At 36.8% G+C, this 23,533-nt stretch overlaps 1 protein-coding gene across 4 annotated transcripts in view; it reads right to left on the bottom strand.

Annotated features, from left to right (window-relative positions):
* The window catches only part of CPQ (carboxypeptidase Q), a 462,573-nt gene that overhangs the window by 225,832 nt on the left and 213,208 nt on the right, over window positions 1-23,533 (bottom strand). For all 4 annotated transcript variants that reach the window (XM_001490623.6, XM_070222379.1, XM_070222380.1 and 1 more), the window contains one exon: window positions 4,282-4,489. In XM_001490623.6, coding sequence (XP_001490673.1) covers window positions 4,282-4,489 — 208 coding nt within the window. The remainder of the gene's footprint in view (window positions 1-4,281; window positions 4,490-23,533) is intronic.

Here is a 23,533-nt window from a genome sequence, read left to right as displayed (position 1 = left end):
GGAGCCAAAACATGCCACTGTGGGTTGTTCAGGAAGAGGGTAGGATTAATGTGTATAATACCCCTTCTCTGCCATTTTCACAAGTTGAAACCCAATAAAGTGTTTGTATTACTGGCATTTTTAAAAGCCTGTGGTTAATTCAGTCCAGGCTTATGGCTGGATTATGCAATAGGGTTTTGAAAATATTAATGCTTCATCAATCACACACACACTTTTCCAGAGCTGAAATTCACACCTTGTTCACGGTTCTTGGGCCAAATCAGAACGATTCTACATGTGCTAATTGCTTTCCTTTCGTAAATGTGTTGTACATGAATAATAAGATGTAAGGGGATATGCTAGGTATTAGCACTAAAGTGTCTACCAGCCACTGCATGAGTGTTAGTTCACCTTCAAGTCACCCAGGATGTTCAACCTGCAGGCAAAATAATGGTAATTTCAATATACTCTCTTCTTTTTTAGAGATAATTTCCATTGCAACTGATTTGGTCAGCATTTAGCACTATTCTTTAGTATGATATAGACAGCAAGACAGCAATGATGTGTCACTGATAAGTTGGTCAACCTAAACTATCAAGACCAACATTTATGTCACTGTTAGCATTACTGATAATTAAAAATAAAGTTGAATGATTTTAGGAAAGTTTGTCAGCGTTTAGGAGAGCTGAATTTCCTCACAGCCAATGAAAGAACAATGCTTAGTTGGCATTTGAATCTCCATCAGACATTTCCTTTCCCGCATTCTTCCTTCTCATTTTCTGCTCATTTATGAATAGTACTATCTAATTTCCTCAACTATAACTGCCTCTCCCTCCCATCTAGCCGTCCAAAACTCCCCATTCTCTTTGTCTCTTTTCTTCTGTCTTCTGCTCACCGTTGATCGCTCACCCCAGCATTTATCTTTATCATAACCTTTATCTCATAGGGGATGGGAGAGAGGGCCTGAAGCAGGGAAACACCATGTGGCGATCTTTAAAAGACAACTCTGAGCTGCACTGCAAAAATACAGAAGTAGGGGAGAGATCAGAAGAAAAAAATCAGGAGGGAAACAGCAAGAACCTGAATTAGGACAATAATGACAGTAAAGGCAAGGCAGGAACACATTTTTTTTTTTTTAAATATGTTGAAAGTAGACTGAAATAGGATGTGGCTCCTGGCTGTAGGCCATTGATAAAGAAGAAAGGATGGAAAATAACTTGAAGTTTTCTAACCGTACTGATAGGCAGATATGGTTCCTTTAACAGAGACAAGAAACCAAGGTAGGAATCAGGTATGAAGGAGTTGAGGTGTTCCAGTTTGGAGACATAGAGCTGCATTTAGGAGTGATGCCCAATGTGCCAATGGATAATCAGTGTTCTAAATGGGCAGGAAAACTTCTGGATTTAAAGAGAATTGAGATTAAGAAAATCTTCCAACCATTTTCTCATTTATTTCCTTTCTTCATTTTACTGAAACAAAATATGTGCTGAGAAGCTACCGTATGCCAAGTCCTGGGATATGCACAATGAAGAAAAGAAATAAAGTAAACAGAGTGTCTTCTCAGGGCATTTGCAAGCTCTGGTGGTTGATGACACCATAAGAGTGGCATAAAGTGTTGGGATGATGGGATGGTTACCAGAGAAGCCTTCATGGAGGAGGCAGCATTTCTCAGGGGTGCACTGGGCTTACTCAGCTTCATTAACTTGCCTCCCACCTGGCGGGGAGAACACTCGCTTGCCATCTCCCTTCACAGTGTGGACATCTCCTCTGGTTCCAGGCAGGCTATGAGGCCAATTCCTCCATAAAGCACAGCCACGTGGACTTCACTTCACTGCACTCATCTACATTCTTTCTGTGGAAGTAATGCTGTAACTTCTTTGTGGGAGAACTTTCGTTGATCTTCTACCTTTTACACCTTGGTAACAAGGTATTTATAACTAACTCTAGGAATGCTGTGCAACACTACAGTAGAGGTGAAAATTTAATCCTGAGTCCTGAGACCTCTCTGGAATCTACCCACCTGGGGAAGGTGCTACCCCCACAGAATACAGAGATGGAAGCTTCTTGACAGAGATCAGAGTGCTTAAACTAAGGCTGGCCCAGAAATTCTACTCCTAGGCATTTACCCAAAGAGAAATGAAAACATAAGTTCACAGAAAGACTTGTACAAGAATATTCACAAAAGCTTTATTTCTAACCATCAAAAACTAGAAACCACCCAAATATCCAACATTGCTGGATGGATAAACAAATTGTGGTATATCCACACAATGAAACAGTACTCAGCAATATGAAGGAATGAACAACTAATACAACAACATGGATAAATCTCAAAAGCATTATGCTGAGTGAAAGAAGCCACACACGAAAGATTGCACATTCTAGGATTCCACTTTTATGAAATTCTAGAGAAGAAAAAACTATAGTTCCAAACAGCAGATGAGCGGTTACCGGGGGGACGGGAGTAAAGGAGAAGATGGATGGCAAGGGGCACAAGGGCAATGGAAATATTTTATCTGATGATGTGTTAGCAGTTAGATTACTGTATACATTTTTCAAAACTTATGGAATTATACACCTAAATTTAGTAAACTTACTTTATGTAGATTATACTTCAACAAAGCTGATTTTTTTTAAAAAAAATCAGGGTAGGCTGAGGAGTAGGCCTGAGCATTCTCACCTGGAAGATGCCAGTGGCCCGTGGAAAGCTGTCTGAGTCAGGACTACCTCAGCCCTCTGGCTGCTGCAGCCCCAAGAACTTATCTGTGTTAATGCTTTCGCCTCAGACCCTGACACCCCCTGGCTGCTTCAGATTAAGGCTCCTAATAACACACACTCACCCTGCCACTCACCTTCAGAGCAGCCCAATCACCCAGACAATTGATGATGTGTAATCCCAAACTGCCTCCGCCCTGGACTAGCAACTTTAAAATGGCAACACCTTCTCCTGGAACTACTGACTGAGGAGAATACTTGTAAGGGTCACACCTTAAGGAGTCTGACTATTGGGTATCTGTAATATAGACTCTTGGCTCTTATGTTGTTATCAGTTTCCTAAAGAAGCAAGGGGCTGGGCTTGTTTGTTCATTTTCTCAACATCTGAAACTGTAGTTTCTCCATAGCTATCTGACATCCTATGCTCCAACTGAGATCCTGCTTTTCCATTATCTCTGTGGTTACAACCCCAATGTTGATGCATACCCAGGTCCTTGAAGCAGGTAATTTGGGATGGGAGAAAAGGGTCCTGAACATAAAACTAATCTGTACTGGGAGAGGCCCTGAGTCAAGACATGTGCAGAAAGTTTGTTTCTCCATCATCAAACTCCATCACTATTCACTTTTTCCTTTATCCCATTGATCTCCTTAAACAAAGCACAAGTCTGAAATTCCTGAATAGCTTTATTTTTAAGTGTTATTTTTAGAATTTCAATAACTCCTGATAAAGGAAATTTGTACCAGAAACCTCACAAAAACTGGGTTTTGCACACTTGATATCATAGAAAGTAAACATTTAATGAGCACCTGTATGTGCCAAATACTGTACTAGTCTATTTGATGTGCGTTATCTAATCTAGTCCTCACAATAATCCTGTTAGTTACATGCATCATCTCTTCCTTTGCAGATAAGTTCTGTAAGACTCCGAGAATAAGAAACTTGCTAAAATTATTTAACTTTCATCTAGTATAGAGTCTAGATCTGCCTCTAGGACTATCTGATTTTCAAACTTTGCTAAGAATTTTTTTTAAAAAAAAAAACTCTGGAAATTGCACATAAACTGTGGTTTAAAGCTTGGTTTAATACTCATAAGGTCCTGGATATGAGTCCCTTCTCAGGCAGTTACTAGCTGTGTGGAACTTAGGCAAGTGAGTTTCCCTCTATATTAGTTTCCTCACCTGTGAAATGAAGAAAATAGATCCTACTTGAGTGAGTATTAGAAGGATCAAGTAAAATAATTCACGTAATAAGTATAATAACTATTAGCTATTGGTGTGATCTCAAATGCCAAGATGGCTCCAAATGGAATAAATACAACACAAACGTACAAACACTGCCCTCAGCTATTCAGAGGTTGAATTTCCACACCACGGATCCCATTTCATCCTTCAATTAGTCCTGTCTTTTTTAGTCAATGTAGTAAAACTTTTAATGGGAAAAAATATATATGAAGTATCTGCATTTGATGGGTCTATGAGGACGATCTCTGCAGATTCATGTTCTCTCTTTCCCAAACTATCTCTAAAAAACTGAAACTTGACCACAACACCCTATTCCCAGACAGCCCATCTGCCTCCTTCACTCACCTGCTCTGGATACTTGCTACCAGTGATCTCTGCTACAGTGTTGAAGGAATCAGCATCTGGGTAGCTCCTTGCCCCCATCTTTAGCTGAATGACAATTCTGTTCCCACGAGAAACCATTCTTGACATCATTTCTGCATCTTCCACTGTAATACAGGCTGTTGGGATCTTTGGCACACCATCCTGGTATTCCTGGACACCTGTGTGAGGACTTGAGAAAAGAAGCCACCAGGTTACCCTAAAAGTGGAAATGGACCAAAAATATCTTTTAAAAAGTGTCTGCATTTGACATTTGACTTTCACTGATCTTTGTTTGCATATGAAGAAAAGGACAGGTGGGCAATATTGGTTTATTTGCTTTTGATGTGAATGTGATTTTTCTTTTTGGTAAATAGAAACTTGAATTTAATAACCATCTCATTGAAAATATTACATGAAATTTATTTTGATAATTTGGATGATCTTTTAAAGTTGCAAATTGCCTCAAACTCAGAAGAACATTAACAGTGCCTTCATGACCAAAGGGGAACACGTGGTCAAGAAGACCAAGAGAGCTCCAAAGCCCATCAGGAGACCCGCACATGTGGAAGAAAACTGGCCTGGATATACCCAGCTCTCTGGTCACTGACTGGCTCTGGTGCTACTCTATTCTCACTCAAACACCGAGGTCTGAAGACGTAGCCCTGCGTTGGTGGCAGAACGCCTCGCAGGAAAACTGAAGAACAATGGGAAATGTTTGCGTTCCCATGAGAAAAAGTACTGAACAAACTCAGGTTCCTGATTTTACTATCACAAGAAAAAGAAAACTATTATAATTTCGGTACTAATGGAGAAATATTACCCCAACTGGCCAAGTCTTTCCTGCTAATTTCCAGAAGCTTCTTACATTATCAGAAACACTTGTGATTGAAGTTTATATTAATCTACTATTGATTCGATCTCTGTACATGCTATTTGAGTATAGCAAACTCATTTTCTAAACTTCATCTTTGAAACTGTCCCTTTTTACCCCTGAGGTACAACTTCAAACCCTCCCAGATCACAATTCCCTTAGGACCAAGCAGGCACAGTTTCTGAGCGCACACCACATCCTCTCAGTCTATTCTCATCTTCTGTTAAAGCACAAGCTAATAGCCTCCTTTTTAAAATTCACTTTTCTTTTCATATTTCCATATTTGCTTCATACTACCTCATACTTACAAAAAAGCCTTTCTCCTCCTTTCAGTCACAACACATTTCTCTCCTGTACAAGTGACTCCAACCTCCACATGCATAAAACACAGTGATCTAGTCTTATCATTGCTTTCTTGGTGTGACTATATTGTTGTGACCACATGTCAGGTGACTTACTTAGAGAAATTACATAGCAAAGTGATTAAGAACAGGGGCTCTGGAACAAGACTATCCAGGTTCAAATCTGGGCTATGCCACTTATTTCTAATTGACTTGGCAAAGTTACATATCTTTGCATTAGTGGCTTCATCTAAAAATGGAGGCGATAATAATAATACCTATTTCATAGAGTTACTTTGCATATTTGACTAATTTATACAAGTAAATCACTTACCCTGGAACATAGTAAGCACTCAATAAATGCTAAATATTTATTTTATTAACTGACCTATTACATTATTCCTGCAGAGAGAGACTGTCTAATCTTAAATTCTTAGTACCATCTGAGTACACCTTTTATGAACGTTTCTTAAATGTTGACTGAAAATGTTACTCTCCATCAGGAGAGAGAGAAATGACTTATAAACTCAAAACCTATAATATAGAAACCCTAAAAATCTGAATCCTTGCTCTGGAACATGCCTTCTCCCCTCTAACTTCTGGTTCAGGGCAGGCTATGGAGTCACATATTCTAGGTCAGATTCTGGCTTTACCATTCTCTACCTGCATAACACCAAGCAACTTAGATTACCTCTCTGTTTCTGAGTTTCCACATATGTAAAGTGGACAATAATATTAGTATTGACCTCATAAGATTGCTATGAGAAATAAAAGAGATAGTATATGTACAGGATTTAAAACCATATTTGATTTATAGTAATTATTTAGTAAACATTCGCTGTTATTATTATTTCTTCAGTGCTAATTTTTCCCACTGAGTTAGTAGAGTGATTAATAGTCAAAAGTATTTTAAAACATGGAGAAAGACAATCTAAATATTTACCATTCATATTACCTTACGTTATGTCTGGGATTCAACAAACTCTCCTTGTTCTCAGACTCTCTTACTCGAGAGGAGGTCAGTATAACACTTCTTAATAGGCTATTTTAAATAATGTTTTTAAACAAATTTTTACTAATAAGTTACAGGTAAGAGTTCTTACACTGCAGTTAGCTAGGCATGAACCCATGGCTCCACTGATGAAAATAGCACCAAAAGGCATTTTCCAACAGTAGCTCTGAATTCAAGATATAAAAGCCTTCTAATTTGTTTCTGCAATTAAGCATGTCCTCTGGTGGTGGAGTATCCAGTACTGCTTAGTAGAATTTGGGAGAGAAAATGAAGACTCAACAATTTTATTTGGAGTCCTGTACTTTCAGTCAATTGTCCTACAAAGGATGATCGCTCTAAAAACCACCTTCCTGCCCCCATTTACAAGAACCACCTGTAATTTGACAAGAGCAAAGAGTAAACTACTAAGGAAGCCATAAAAAATCAAAATTTAAAGATTAATACCAATCCTTCACAAACTCTTCGAAAAAGTACAAGAGGAGAGAATACTTCCCAACTCATTCTACAAAGCCGCTATTACTGATACTAAAACCAGAAAAAGACAAAACAAGAAAAGAAAACTACAGACCAACATCTGTTATGAATATGAATGCAAAGAAATCTTAAACCAAATACAAGTAAACTGATACCAGCAACACATGAAAAGGATTATTCACCATGACCAAGTGGGATTTATCTCAGAAATGCAAGGTTGGTTTAACAAGGTTGGTTATATTACATTGGTTAATACAAAAAGACAAAAACCACATGATCATCTCAATAGATGCTAAAAAAGGAATTTGACAATATATAACACCCCTTCACGAAAAACTCAACAAACTAAGAATGGAAGGGAACTTCTTCAACATGATAAAAGGTGTCTACAAAAAACCCACAGGTAAAATCATACTTAATGGTGAAAGACTGCTTTTCCCCTAAGATCAGGAACAAGACAAGAATGTCTGCTCTCCCCACTTCTATTCAACATTGTACTGAAGGTTCTAGCCTTAGAAATTAGACAAGAAAAAGAAATTAAAGGAATCCAAATTGGAAAGAAAGAAGTAAAACTATCTTTGTGCACAGATGATATGGTCATATAGAAAATCCTAAGGAATCCACAAAACTATTAGAACCTATTTCAGGATACAATATCAATATACAAAAATCAATTGCATAATAACAATGAACAATATGATATACAATCATGCACTGCATAACGACATTTTGGTCAACATTAGATCACATATATGACGGTGGTCCCATAAGATTATAACCCAGCTGAAAAATTCTTATTGCCTCATGACATCATAGCCATCAACAAATTATTCACGTGTTTGTGGTGATGCTGGTGTAAAGAAACCTACTGTACTGCCAGTTGTATAAAAGTATAACATATACAATTACATACAGCGCATAATACTCAATAATGAATGACTATGTTACTGGTTTATATATAGTCACGCATCACTTACCAACGGGGATATGTTCTAAGAAATGCACTGTTAGGTGATTTCATCCTGGTGCGAACATCATAGAGTGTACTTATACAAATCTAGATGATATAGCCTACTACATACCAAGGCTATATGATATTAATCTTATGGGACCACTGTCATATACGCAGTCCATCATTGACTAAAATGTCCTTATGCAATGCATGACTGTATTTACTATACTATACTTTTTATTGTTACTTTAGAGTGTACTCTTTCTACTTATAAAGAGTTTACCATAAAACAGTATGTCATGTTATGCAGGCAGCAACCTCATACATCTCATGTTTATCATGTCTCTTGATTGCATCATTTTCTCTTGTGCTTGATTTAATCTCATGCTGTTTTGTTCATCATGGCCCCTAAGCATACAGAATCCACTGCTAATGTTGCCAGTAAGAGGTCATATCGAGAGATTGATCTGGAAACTAAATTAAAAGTGATGAAGGTGGAAAATCAGTGATGGTTATTTCTTGCTGGACAGGCACATCCCATTCCACCAGAGCTACAATCTTGAAGAACAAGAACAAAGTGATGGAAGCTGTTAAAGGATCTGCTTCACTGAAGACAACAAGACTAACAAAAATTCAACAAGGACCTATATCAGACATGGAGAAACTTCTAATGACCTGGATTGAAGACCAGACCCAGAAGTGCATCCCTCTCAGCAACATGATGATCAGGCCCAAAGCAAAAAGTTTGCCATGTTGAAAGAAAGGGCTGGACCCAACTATGATGTTGAATTTACTGCTAGCTGTGAGTAGTTTAAAAGACTGAAGAATCGTTATTCATTGCATAATGTGAAAGTGAGTGGTGAGTCTGTGAGTCCTGATGTGAAGGCAGATAAAGAATTTTTGGAAACTCTAGACGAGTTGATAGTGGAGGAAAATTGCTTGCCAGAGCAAAAGCTTAATATGGATGAACTTCCCTATTCTGGAAATGGATGCCTGAAAAGACTATCATCCATAAGGAGGCCAAGTCAATGCCAGGTTTCAAGGCTTTTAAGGACAGGATAGCAGCCTTGCTTGGGGGCAATGTTGCAGGCTACGAATTAAAACCCTTTGTAATCTGGCAGAGTGAGAACCCCAGACCTTCAAGCATATCAATACACACTGCCAGTATACTACAGAAGCAATAAGAAGTCATGGATGGCCCAGCTCCTCTCCCAAGACACACTCCTGAATCGTTATGCCAGTGAAATGAAGAAGTACTGTTTGGAAAATAACATACCTTTCAAGATTTTGCTTATTGTTGATAAGGCTCCCCAACATCCTCCATTTATTGGTGATCTTCATCCCAACATCAAAACGATACCTCTCCATACAAACACCACCTGTTTGATCCAACAAATGGATCAAGGAGTTATAGAAGATTTTAAGGCCTATGACCTGAGAAAGAACTTTGCCCAGGCTATTGCTGCAACTGAGGAAGACAATGAGAAGACACTGATGCAATTCTGGAAGGATTAAAACATCTATGACTGTGTCAAGAACCTTGCTTGGGCTTGGGGTGATGTCACCAAGGAACATATGAATGGTATCTGGAAGAAGAGACTCACGAGGTTCATCCGTGACTTCAAAGGATTTTCCAAGAATGAGGAGGTTGCAAAGATCAAAAATGCTGTGGTTGAGATGGCCAACAATTTTAACCTGGGTGTTGATGATGATGACATTAAGGAGCTCCTAGAGGTGGTTCCTGAGGAATTGACTAAGGAGGAGTTGTTGGAAGTGGAACAGAAATGCATAGCCAAAGAAGAGGCAAGAGAAAAAGAAACTACAGGAGAAGACAAAGAAGAACCTCCAAGAAAATTCACAGTGAAAGGTTTAGCAGAAGCTTTTGCAGACCTCAACAAGCTCCTTAAAAAGAGTGAAAACAGGGGCCAGCCCGGTGGCGCACTGGTTAAGTTCGCACATTCTGCTTCTCGGTGGCCCGGGGTTTGCTGGTTCGGATCCTGGGTGCGGACATGGCATGGCTTGGCAAAAGCCATGCTGTGGTAGGCGTCCCCTGTATAAAGTAGAAGAAGATGGGCATGGATCTTAGTTCAGAGCCAGTCTTCCTCAGCAAAAAGAGGAGGATTGGCAGTAGTTAGCTCAGGGCTAATCTTCCCCCCCAAAAAATAAGTGTGAAAACATGGACCTCAACACTGAAAGGTTTTCATTAACAGAAAAGAATGTTCATGGTCCACTATCTGCTTACAAGCAAATCTGTGATTAAAAAAAAAAAATCAAACCACCATGGACATCTTTCTGAAAAGAGTGACACCTCTTCAAGAAGATCCTCAGGCAGGTCATCAGGAGGCATTCCAGAAGAAGGTATTGTTATCATAGAAGATGACAGCTCCATGCATGTTATTGCCTCTGAAGACCTTCCAGTGGGACAAGAGGTGGAGGTGAAAGACAGTGATATTGATGATCCTGACTGTATAAGCTTAGGCTAATGTGTGTATGTGTCTTAGTTTTCAAAAAAATTTAAAAAGTAAAAAAGAATTAGGGGTCGGCCTGGTGGCATGGGGGTTAAATTTGCATGCTCTGCTTCAGTGGCCTGGGGTTCATGGGTTTGGATCCAGGGCATGGACCTACACATCTCTCATCAAGCCATGCTGTGCTGGTGTCCCACATACAAAATAGAGGAAGATTGGCACAGATGTTGGTTCAGAGACAATCTTCCTCAAGCAAAAAGAGGAAGATTGGCAACAGATGTTACCTCTGGAGCAAACTTCCTCACCAAAAAAAAAAAATTTAAAAATAGAAAAAGTTTATAGAATAAGGATGAAAGGAAGAAAATATTTTTGTACAGCTGTATGGTATGTTTGTGTTTTAACCTAAGTATTATTACAAACAAGTCAAAAACTAAGTTTACAAAGTAAAAAAGTTACAGTAAGCTAAAGCTAATTTATTATTAAGGAAAGAAAAACCTTTTTGAAGTAAAATTAGTGTAGCCTAAGTGTACAGTGTTTATGAAATCTACAGCAGTGTACAGTAATGTCCTAGGCCTTCACATTCACTCACCACTCACTCACTGACTCACCCAGAGCAATTCCCAGTCCTGCAAGCTCCACTCATGGTAAGTGCCCTGTACAGTGTACCATTTTATAACTTTTATACCATATTTCCATTGTACTTTTTCTATGTTTAGATATGTTTAGATACACAAATACTTAGCATTGTGTTACAATTGCCTACAGTATTCAGTACAGTAATGTGCTGTATAGGTTTGTAGCCTAGGAGCAATAGGCTATACTGTATAGCCTAGGTGTGTAGTAGGTTATATGATCTAGGTTTGTGTAAGCGCACTCCATGATGTTTGCACAACAACAAAATCACCTAATGATGCACTTCTCAGAAGGTATCCCCACTGTTAAGCAACGCATGACTTTAGTAGCAATACTGTAGCAACAATCTCAAAATTAAATTAAGTAAACAATTCCATTTACATCAGTGATAAAAAGAATAAAATACTACAGGTAAATTTAACAAAATAAGTGCAAGATTTGTACAAGGAAAACTGCAAAATATTGTTGAAATAAATTAAAGAAGATCTAAATAAATGGAAAGATGTCCCATGTTTATGGGTTGGAAGACTTAATATTGTTAAGATAGCAATATTCCTCAAATTGATCTACATATTCAATGCAATCCCTATCAAAAATTCCAGCTGCCTTTTCTGAGGAAATTGACAAGCTGATCCTAAAATTCATATGGAAAAGCAAGGAACTTGAAATAACCAACACAAGGTGAAAAAGTAGAACAAAGTTGTAGGATTCACACTTCCAAATTTCAAAACTTACTACAAATCTACAGTAATCAAAGAGAGTGTAGAACTGGTATAAGGATAGACCTACAGATCAATAGGATAGAATTGAGAGTCCAGAAATAAACCTATATAAGAATGGTCAATTCCTTTTCAACAAGAATAGTCAATTCCTTTTCAACAATGGTGCCAAGGCAATTAAAAGAGGATAGAAAAATATTTTCAATACATGGTACTGGGGCCAATCAGATATCCACAAGCAAAAGAATAAAGTTGCACCTGTATATCACAACACCTACAAAAATTAATTCAAAATGAATCACAGACCTAAAGGTAAGAGGTAAAACTATAAAACTTCATGATGTTAGGTTAGGAAATTGTTTCTTAGATACAGCACCCAAATCATAAGCAACGAAAGAAAAAATAGACAAATTGAACCCTCAAAATTGTTAACTTTTGTGCCTCAAAAGACACCACTAAAAAGTGAAACGACAATCCACAGACTGGGAGAAAAATTTGCAAATCATATGTCTGATAAGGCACTTGTATCTAAAATATATAAAGAACTTTTAACAACTTAATAATAAAAAGGCAACCCAATTAAAAAATGGGTAAAGAATTTTAATAGAATTTTTCCAAATAAGATATACATCTGGACAGTAAGCACATGACAAAATGCTGAACATCATTAGCCATAAGAGAAGCATAAATCAAAACCACAATGAAATGCCACTTCACACCCATTAGGATAGCTATGATCAAAGAGACAAATAAAACAAGTATTGGAGAGGATGTGGAGAAATTTGAACCCCTGTACATTGCCAATGGGAATGTAAAATGGTGTAGCCACTTTGAAAAACAATTTGACAGTGCTTTAAAGAGTTACACATGTAGTTACCATATGACCCAGCAATTCTAATCCTAGGTATCTACTCAAGAGAAATGAAAATGCATGTTCACACAAAAATTTGCACACAAATGTTGATAGCAGCATTATTCATAATAGTCAAAAGGTGAAAACAACTTTAACGTCTATCAACTGATGAATAGATAAACAAAATGTGGTATATCTATACAATGGAAGATTATTCAGCAATAAAGAAATTAATTTCTTATACATGCTACAACATGGATAAACCTTGAAAACATTATCCTACCTAAAAGAAGCCAGTCACAAAAGACCACATATTGTAAGATTCCATTTATATGAAATGTCCAGAACAGGCAAATCCGTAGAGGTAGAAAGTAAATTTGAAGTTGCCTAGAGCTGGTGAGAAAGAAATGGAGACTGAATGCTCACAGATATAGGCTTTCTTCTGGAGATGATGAAAATGTTCTAAAATTAGATAGTGATGGTGGTTGCACAACTCTGTGAATATACTAAAAACCACTAAAAATTGTGCGTGTTAAAAGGGTAAATTTTATGAAACGTGAATTAGATCCCAGTAAAATTTCCGTTATAAAAAAAATAAGAATCTTAAGGTTCCAGATTTCTCTTTAAGGAGAAAATCCCGGTAACTATTTCATTCAAAAATCATGCTTCCATGGACCTGGCTTATGAGATGTGTGAAAACAAAGCCTGCTGGTGCTCTGTGTCTGTAACACAGTATACGCAAAATATAAAATGTAAGACTTAACTCAGTTTTTCAAATTTCACTAAATTTCTCGTGCATCTTGTGTAAAGTGACAATTTGAAGTCAGCTGAATATTTTCTATCTATGTAAAATAAGTGCAATGTTTAAACAAATAAGTTTGAAATTTCCCAACTGATTACCACACATCAATCAAACTCCCTTAATGCTAGTCACTTCTGACGCCCTCTTTATAAAAGATAGCAGGCAGCTTATGTTTCTGAGCATTTCAGAACTTGCAAAGCTCCAATCAATCCTTGAAAGGGTTTCAGTGTATATGTTAAATATCCAGCGAGAGGACAATTATGAATCCCTACTGAGGAATATGTAGGTTTTCACAGGGGCATATAATACATTGATTAAAATAAAAATTGTTCACAACATGATGAAGCCTTGGAAAGTTTCCTAAAGAAAGGTCTGGAGGTGGGAATGGTTGTGAAGATTGTGAGCTTTTGAAGCTATAGTCTTGTTTCTATGAGGGTTTTTAATTTCTTTAGTTAAAAGAGCACTTATTCTGTTTATTAGAAAGGTTTGTTTGATTTGAAAATAACTCTCTTGGAAAAATTACAATTGACTTTATTACTTTTTTTTTAGATCTAGCACCTTAAGAGTAAATTCATCTCAGACTTTTATACTGTCACTAACAACACAAAAAGCAAAAGGATTCATTTACAACATAATTTCACAAAAGGGAAAAACTCAAATATTTCCAATGCTCACAGGTGAAAAAAACCTGATGACGAGAGAGAAGATAGGACTAAATTTCATTCCCAATTTTTATGATTCAGTTGAAATGGCAGAAGAGAGACAGGAAAAAGACAAATCCTTGAATTCTATTCCATATTGATGACAGACTCCACAAGAACAAAACTCAACTGACATGTTTAATATCTTATGTTTACCTGCAGATCTCAGTAAGGACATTATTACAAACACAGTATCAGAGAGATGTACCTTCTTCCAAAATAGAGGAACCCAGACAACTCCACAACAGTGTAAGAAAGAAGGAAGATGGTCAAAATGCATAAAGGATAAAACTGCTTGGTTTTTAATATCCATAGCATACAGGAAGGACGTTTTTTCTCTAAAATACAAAAATTTAAAGAAGATTTAAAGATATAAGGGGGTAACTGCCTGTGAAATAAATATAAAAGAGAATTTACAATAGCTAAAAAATTTTATACTTAATATTTTTTCATCTAGAAAGTATTACATAAATACTAGTTTTTGTTATTATTATATTCATTGTAACCTAAAATAAACATCACAAAATATATTTGCTCTCTTCTTTCCTCTCTTATTTTGTTCTTCTTTATAATTTCTGCTAACTTAGACTTGCTTCATCACCTTAATTTGTTTTTATTTCTTATTTTCTCCTACAATCTTTTAAAAGAAAGATGTGTTTATGTATTAAGAAAGACAAAAACTTACCTTGGAATAACAAAAATGTTCAAATGGATAACTTGTTTAATAAAGATGACAATAATGATACAGATATGGAGGAACATAAAAATCATTTGGTAAATGAATTGGTAACCTTAACCAATGAAATGCTCTGTCCATATTACCAACTAAATACTGTTCTCAGCTTAAGCCCCGATAGGAAACAATTCTGATTAATTGGACTGGAAGGTATTTAAAGATCATCTAACCCAGATCACTGTCTTCTCATTCAGAAATAGCCTAAATTTCTACTATCAGCTCTGTTAAACTATGCCACTCTCTCATTACCTATAGAGCCCCAACACCCTCCTGTTAGAACAGAACTGAATATATAACTCATAGCACATGCTATAGATTGAATGTCTGTGTCCTCCTCCACCCCAAATTCATATGTCGGAATCCTAACCCCCAAGATGACTGTATTAGGAGGTAGGGCCTCTGAGAAGTGATTAGGTCACGAGGGCAGAGCCTTCTTGAGTGGATTAGTGCCCTTATAAAAGAGGCCCCAGAGAGATCCTGCACCTCTTCCACCATGTGAGGTTGCAGTGAAGCAGGCCCTCACCAGACACCGAATCTGCCAGCGCCATGATCTTAGACTACTCAGCCTCCAGAACTGTGAGAAATAAATGTTTGTTGTTTATAAGCCACCCAGTTTATGGCATTTTTGTTGTAACAGCCTGAACAGACTAGACAGCACATTTTATCAGATGGGAAACAAGATAAGACACTTGAATGATTTAATATCCATTCTTGATTAAAACTCTGGGGAAAAAATGGAATGATTGATTTCTTTCGTGACATCAGGATTTTTAAAACAAAGCATCAGCTAAGTACTGAAGGAGAAATACTAGAGCCATGTTTTCAATGTGTGTTCTACAGAATACTAGGCCTAAGAAACTTGTAAGGGGGAGGAGATTCCATGGTTATATGAAGTTGTGAAACCATTTCCCCATTTTGAAGAGTCATGAAGCACATTAGCCTATGCTAGGCTCTGAGAAGTAGTATAGTTAAGAAACATGTTTGACTAAGCATTTCCCAAACATAATTGATGTTAGAACCCTTTCCATGTAACACTTTTATCATCTCGTAGACTTACCTGAGAAATACCTTTTGTGAAATGTTGATTCACTCTCCTTTAAGGAGAACCAAGGTGAGAATACAGTTTGTAACTGTCCGAATACAGCTTACTAAAATAATGCTAGCAATAGCATTTCCCACTCACCCAGCAAAGAGGTCTTTCTACAGCCAGAAAATAACCTTCAAACACAAATATGGTATATAAAATATTTTGTAATCTGGCCCTGATTAGTTTCTTTTCTCAACTCCCGCCACTCTCCCCCATAAACCCGAATATACTCCACCTGCACTGATTTCTGATCACTCTCAAAAGATGCCTTTCCCTTTAACAATGTGGAACCTTGACTCATGCTGCTCCTCTCTCTGAACTATTCCCTACTCCGTTGCAACACCTGGGCATTTTTCTTCAAGGTGCAATTCAAATGGTCCTTCCTCTGTAACGTCTTCTGCAGACCGTTTGGGCAGAGTTGGAGACTCTCTCCCTGGGGACCTCCGTTTCCCCCTCCAAACTTCTGCCTTTACCCCTTGGTATATTATGTGATAATCATGTGTTTAAACACCCTTTACTAGATATGAGCTCCTCAAGAGTTAAGACCATGTCTAATTATTCTTTGTATAGCCAGAATTTATAGATTCTACCCTATTTTAAGTATTCATAGTTCTACTATATTTTTAAGTGCTCAATAAATATATACATGCTGTATGTATTTGATAATGAAATGTATGCAAAGAATAAGCAATAAAGAATGTCTTATATGATATTGCCTTGTCAGATTTTAAAATATATTACAAAGAGCAATCATCAAAGCACATTTTATTATAACCAATGAGTAGCATACAGATTCCAGAAGAAATTTAAATTATTATAAGAAAAGTTATAAAATACATAAAAGGGAAAGAATAACTATATAATAAATATTAATATAGTTGTATATGAATATGGAGAAAAATTAATTTGGATTCATACTTTACATTGCAATAAATTCCAGAAGGGTCAGTGCTGAGCACTTAAAAAAAATTATTTTAGTTCACAGAAAACAGAACAAAGTTTGTTACAGCTATTAGGGAAAATTTCCAAATACTAAAGAAATGTAAAATATAAACAGGAACAGAACACATCAAATGAACCGAAATTAACTTTATTTTTCAAAATAAAATGTGATCTAAAAAATATTTTTAAATAATAACAGAAAGAATGTAACATATGTATCTAATTAAAACTTACTATACAAAATATTTTGAAAAGCATTGATTAAAACTATCCAGATTCTACTTGGTTAGGGGTAGTGACAGATAGCTCTAGGGTGGTTTACCCAACACCACTCCCAAACACTTTCTCCCTTGCCTTCCTCTACATACAGGTTCAATAGCTGTATACTCAGTCTCCTAGCTTCCCTTGCAAGTAAAGGTTGGGCATATGATATGGTTCTGCCAATGAGATAGAGGCATCAGTGTCTGGGGAGCACATTCCTTCCCAAATATAAAGGCAAAGACTCAAAGAAAAAAACTCTTTCACTCTTCTGCCCTTCCTGTTTCTTCTCTACTTAGCACAAAGAGGAAAGCCTGGAAAGGCAGCAGCCATCTTGTGAGACCATAAGTTAATAAGCATAAGGAAGAAGGCATATCTACTGAAGATGGAGAAGCAGACAGACAGAAAGAGACTGAGACCCCAACAACAAGTATCCATCACTGATTTACTGTTAAGTATAGTAAGTAAACTCCTATTTCTTTTAAGCCACTGTGATAGTCAACTTTATGTGTCAACTTGACTGGGCTGTGGGGTGCCCATTTATTTGGTCAAAGCTCTTTCTGCGTATGTCTGTGAGAGTGTTTCTGGATGAGATTAATATGCACATTGGTAAATTGCTCTTACTAAGGCGGGTAGCCCTCATCTTATCAATGAAATCTGAATAGAGTAAAAATGCTGAGTAAGAGGAATTCCTTCTGCCTCACTGTCTGACCTAGGGCATTAGTATTCTCCTGCTTTCAGATTAAAACTTACACCATTGGCTCTCCTAGTTCTCAGGCCTCCAGACTCAGACTGATACTATAACACCAGTTCTCCTGAGTCCCCAGCATGCCAACTACAAATCTTGGGACTTCACAACCTCCAAAATCATGTGAGCCAATTCTTCGTAATAAAACTCTTATATACATGATACATAAATAACATATAAATCTCTTGTATATATACTAAATCTCTAGGTATACACATCCTATTTGTTCTCTTTTTCTGAAAAACTTTGACTAAAACAGCCACCATGAGTCAAATTTCCTTTTATTTGCAGCCAAATATATTCCCAGCATTTGCAATGACCAAATTAGACAAATCAGTGCATTGCATATTTAAAAATTATAAATATTGAGCTTTTCCTTTTATAAACATACTGCTTCATATCAAGTAAATAAATACAAATTAAAATTAGTGAAAGGAAGCCATTATAGAGGATTCTGGGAAGATGGAGGAGTAAACTTGCCCTGCAAGAAATGCTCAAGAGAGTCCTGCAAGGCCAGCCTTGTGGCCAAGTGGTTAAGTTTGTACACTCTGCTTCAGCGGCCCAGGGTTCACCAGATCAGATCCTGGGTGCAGACCTACACACTGCTCATCAAGCCATGCTGTGGTGGCATCCAACATAGCACAACTAGAATGGCTTACAACTAGGATATACAACTATGTACTGAGGCTTTGGGGAGAAAATTTTTAAAAAGAAGATTGGCAACAGATGTTAGCTCAGAGCCAAATTTCCTCACCCCCCAAAAAACTAAACTAAACTAAAATGAAATATTTTAAAAAAGAGAATCCTGCAGAGTGAAATGAAAGGACAGTGAGACAGTAACTTGAAGCCATATAAAGAAATAAAGATCACAGTGAAGATAAATAAATGAGCAATTATAAAAGACATTTTTACTGTAACAATGGTTTGTAGCTCAACTTTTTGTTTTCTACATGATTTAAGAGACTCATGTATTTAAAATGATTATTAGTTTATGTTTGGGGGCACATAATATATAAAGATGTAATTTTGTGACATTAATGACCAAAAGGGTGGGGATGGAGCTGTAAAGGAGCAGAGTTTTTGCATGTTACTGAAGTTAAGCTGGTATAAATTCAAATTAGAATGTTATAAATTTAGGATGTTAAATGTAATCCCCATAGTAACCACAAAGAAAATAGTTCTAGAATATAAACAAAAGGAAATGGAAAGAAAATGCAAAAATTCCACTACAAAAAAATCAACTAACACAAAAGAAGACAGTAATGCAGGAAATGAGGGACAAAAATGCTATGAGGCATAAAGAAAACAAACAGCAAATGACAGAAGTAAGTTCCTACTTAGCAATAACTATTTTAAATGTAAATGGATTAAACTCTCTGATCAAAAGACAGAGACTGGCAGAATGGATTTTTTAAATCATCCAACTATATGCTATCTACAAGAAACTCAGTTTAGAGCCAAAGACACAAATATATTTAAGGTGAAGGATGGAAAAAGATATTCCGTGTAAATAGTAACGAAAAGAGAATGGTGTAGCTATACTAATATCAGACAAAACAGACTTTAAATCAAAAAACATTACAAGAAACAAAGAAAGATATTATATAATTAATAACAGGGTTGATACAACAAGAAGACACAACAATTGTAAACATTTACGTACCTAGTGACACACCATCAATATATATGAAGCAAAAACTGAACAGAATTGAAGGTTTACCTTCAATTACCTCAAGCCACAATAATGGTTTGAGAATTCAATACCTAACTCTCAATAATGGATAGAACAAACAGACAGAAGATAATTAAGGAAACAGAGGACTTTAGCATCACAACAAACCAATTAGATCTAACAGACATATACAGACCACTCTACCCAACAACAACAGCAAACACATTCTTCTTAAGTGCACATGGAATGTTTTCCAGGATAGAACATATGTTAGGCCACAAACTACGTCTCAACAGATTTAAAAAGATACGTATCATGCAAAGTATCTTCCCTGTCCACAACAGAATGAAGTTAGAAATAAATAACAGAAGGAAAATTTGATAATTCAAATATTTGTTGGAATTAAACAGCACACTCTTAACCAACCAATGGATCAAAGATGAAATCACAAGGGAAATTACAAAACATTTAGAGATGAATGAAAACAAAAACATAACATACCAAAACTTATGGACACAGCAAAAGCAGTGCTTAGGAGGACATTTATAGCTATAAATGCTTACATTAAAAAAAAAAAAAAAAAAAAAAAACAGGAAAAATCTTGTCAACAACCTAACTTTACAACTTAAGTAACTAGAAGAAGAACAAACGAAATCCAAAGCTAACAGAAGGAAAGAAATAAAGATTAGAGCTAGAGACAAATAAACAGAGAAGAGAAAAAGACAGAGAAAATCAATGAAACCAAAGTTTGTTCTTTGAAAAGATGAACAAAATTGACAAACCTTTAGCTAGATGGACTAAGAAATAAATAGTGTAAGACTCAAATTACTAACATTAGAAATGAAAGTGGGGACATTACTATTGATTCTACAGAAGTAAAAAGGATAATAAGAGAGTACTGTGAACAATTAAATGCTAACAAATTGGATAATCTAGATGAAATGAACAAATTTCTAGAAACACAAAACCTATGAAGACTAAATCATGAAGAGATAGAAAATCTGACTACATCTATAACTAGTAAGGAAATTGAATCAGTAATCAAAAATCTCCCAACAAAGAGAGATGGCTAGATCTGATGGCTTCAGTGGTGAATTCCAGCAAACATTTAAAGAAGAACTAAAACCAGACTTTCTCAAACTTTTGCAATAACTTGAAGAGGAGGGAATACTTCCTACCTCATTCTATGAAGCCAGCATCACCCTGATACCAAAGCCAGGCAAAGACACTACAAGAAAAGAAAACTGCAGAAAAATATCCCTTATGAACATTGATGCAAAATTCCTCAACAGTATACCAGTGAACAGAATTCAGGAGCAAATTTAAATGATTATATATCATGCCCAAGTGGGATTTATTCCTGAAATTCAAGGATAGTTCAACATACAAAAATTGATCAATATAATACACTACATTAACAGAATAAAGAAAAACCCCATATGATCATCTTAATTAATGAAGAAAAAACATGCAACAAATTTCAATTTATTATTTAATTCAATTTAATAAAAACACTCAACAAACTAGGAATAGAAAGAACCTACTTCAACATAATTAAAGCCATATATGAAAAACCCACAGTGAACATCATACTCAATAATGATAGACAAATTTTTTCATCTAAGATAAGGAACAAGGCAAGGATGCTCACTTTTGCAATGTCTATTCAACATAGTACCAGAAGCTCTAGCCAGAGAAATCAGGTAAGAAAAACAAATAAAAGGCATCTAAATTAGAAAGGAAGAAGTAAAATTATCTTTGTTCAGAGGTGATATGATCTTACATGTAGAAAACCCTAAAGACTTCACAAAAAAAAAAACTTTTATAACTATTAAATGAATTCAGCAAAGTAGCAGGATACAAACCCAACACAGAAAAATCAATTGGATTTCTATACACAAACAATGAACAATCAGAAAAGGAAATTACAAAAACCACTCCACTTACATAGCATTAAAAAGAATAAAATACTTAAGAATTAACTAAACCAAAGAGGTGAAAGATTTGTACAATGAAAACTACAAAACATTGCTGAAAGCAATTAAAGAAGTCATAAATAATGGGAAAAACATACCATGTTCATGAATTAGAAAACTTAATATTGTTAAGATGTCAATACTATCCAAAGCGATCTGCAGTTTTATGTGATCGCTTCAAAATACTAAGGATATTTTTTTGCAGAAAAAAACCCATCCTAAAATTTATGTGGCATCTCAAGAGACCCTGAACAGCCAAAACAATCTTGAAAAAGAAGAATACAGCTGGAAGATTCACATTTTCTGACTTCAAAATTTACTACAAAATTATCACAATCAAAACAATATTATACTTGCATAAAGACAGACATATAGACCAATGGAATACAACAGAAAGCCCAGAAATAAACCCTCACATATATGGGATTTTTGGCAAGCATGCAAAGACCATTCAATGTGAAAGGGCAAACTTTGAACAAATGGCTCTGGGAAAACTGGATATCCACACTCAAAAGAATGAAGTTGGACCCTTACCTAACATCATACACAAAAATTAACTCCAAATGGATCAAAGACTTAAATGTAAGCCCTAAAACTTTAAAACTCTTAGAAGAAAATAAGGCAAAAGCTTCATGACATTGGGTGTGCAATTATTTCTTGGATATGGCACCAAAGGTACAGACAATGAAAGAAAAAATAGACAAATTAGACTTCACGAAGATTAGAAAATTTTGTGCATCAAAAGACAGTATCAACAGGTAGAAAGGCAACACACAGAATGGGAGAAAATGTTTGCAAATCATATGTCTGATAAGGGATTAATATGCAAAATAAAGAGAGCACTCTGAAACCTCAACAACAAAAAACCAAACAACCCAATTCAAAAATGGGCAAAGAACTTGAACAGCCATTAGAACAAAGAAGATATATAATGGCCAACAAGCACACAAAAAGATGCTCAACATCACTAACCATTAGGGAAATGCAAATGAAAACTACAGTGAAATACCACCTCACATTCCCTAGGATGTCCCTAATCAAAAAACAAAATAAAAAGCTATGGTGAGGATATGGAGAAACTGGAACCCTTGTGCACTGTTGATGGGAATGTAAATTGGTATAGTCTCTTTGGAAAACAGTATGGGTTGTTTCTCAAAAAATTAAAAATAGAACTATCGAGGTGATGTCAGCAACATGGCAGAGTGAGTGGTTTTTTTTGTCTCTCCCTTTTCAAACTACAACTAAATGGACACTCACTGATCAACAGAGGATACTCACACAGCACCTCAGGACAGCTGAGAGACCTGCAGTGCTATACATCGGAAGGTGGATGGACTACCCCCCAGGAGGAGGTGGCGATAGGTGAGAAATCTCCAGCCCCAAGACAGCCCAATACCTACAAGCAACTCTCTCCTGGCTGAAGTGCTCATAGCACCACCATGGCCCCAAGGGTGGGCATGTGCCTTGGTGAAACTGTGGAAAAAGGTGACTACAGACCTAAGCCCCCCGTGATTGCTCTTTGGACCAGTGGGAAAATTCGCAGTCCCATTGCAGCCCCAGGGAGAGTCTTGAGCTCAGACTCAGTAGGGAGGCCCCACCCACCAAGCACAAAGGCTGGTGCAACCTAGGAGCAGACATGGTGTGGCTGGGCAAGCAAACCACCAGCTGCCTTAAACACCCATAGCTCTGCTGTGGCCCCAAGGGAGCAAGTGAGATTCAGCAGGACTGTGGGAATGGGTGGGGACAATTCAGAGCCCCAGTGTGATCACTCCTTGGTCCAGTGGGAAAATCCATGGTCCCACGGTAGCCCCAGGGAGAGACCCAGCTCAGCCCTAAGGGAGAGGCCCCACTCACCAAGCACAAATGCAGGTGCTACTTAAGAGCAGACGTGGCATGGCTGGGCAAGTAAACTGCCATCTGCCTTAAAGGTCCATACTCTGCTGTGGCCCAAAAGGGGTAAGTGAGATCCAGCAGGACCAGACTGCAGCGGAG

The sequence above is a fragment of the Equus caballus genome, chromosome 9, assembly GCF_041296265.1.
Source record: "Equus caballus isolate H_3958 breed thoroughbred chromosome 9, TB-T2T, whole genome shotgun sequence".
Taxonomy (NCBI): Eukaryota; Metazoa; Chordata; class Mammalia; order Perissodactyla; family Equidae; genus Equus; species Equus caballus.
This window is presented reverse-complemented; position numbering and strand designations above follow the sequence as displayed.